At 55.8% G+C, this 373-nt stretch overlaps 1 protein-coding gene across 1 annotated transcript in view; it reads left to right on the top strand.

Annotated features, from left to right (window-relative positions):
* The window catches only part of LOC109937831 (E3 ubiquitin-protein ligase HUWE1-like), a 171,027-nt gene that overhangs the window by 1,004 nt on the left and 169,650 nt on the right, over positions 1 to 373 (top strand). Inside the window, exon 2 of the mRNA XM_048619929.1 lies at positions 33 to 277. Within this exon, the coding sequence (XP_048475886.1) occupies positions 33 to 277 (245 nt within the window). The remainder of the gene's footprint in view (positions 1 to 32; positions 278 to 373) is intronic.

Here is a 373-nt window from a genome sequence, read left to right as displayed (position 1 = left end):
CCACGGAGATGACGTGACCGGTTTCCACGGAGATGACGTGACCGGTTCCCTGGGAGATGACGTGACCAGTTTCCACGGAGATGAAATGACCAGTTTCCACGGTGATGACGTGACCAGTTTCCACGGAGATGACGTGACCGGTTCCCTGGGAGATGATGTGTCCAGTTTCCATGGAGATGAAATGACCAGTCTCCAGGGAGATGGGGTCACCAGTTTCCTGGGAGATGGGGTGTTCAGTTTCCGCGGAGATGAAATGACCAGTCTCCAGGGAGATGAGGTGACCAGCTTCCAGGGAGATGAGGTCACCAGTCTCCATGAAGGTGGGGTGACCAGTTTCCAGGGAGATGAGGTGGCCAGCTTCCAGGGAGATGAG

The sequence above is a fragment of the Rhincodon typus genome, chromosome 44, assembly GCF_021869965.1.
Source record: "Rhincodon typus isolate 14 chromosome 44, sRhiTyp1.1, whole genome shotgun sequence".
Taxonomy (NCBI): domain Eukaryota; kingdom Metazoa; phylum Chordata; class Chondrichthyes; order Orectolobiformes; family Rhincodontidae; genus Rhincodon; species Rhincodon typus.
Note: the sequence above shows the minus strand (reverse complement) of the source record. Positions and strands in the feature narration are given on the sequence as shown.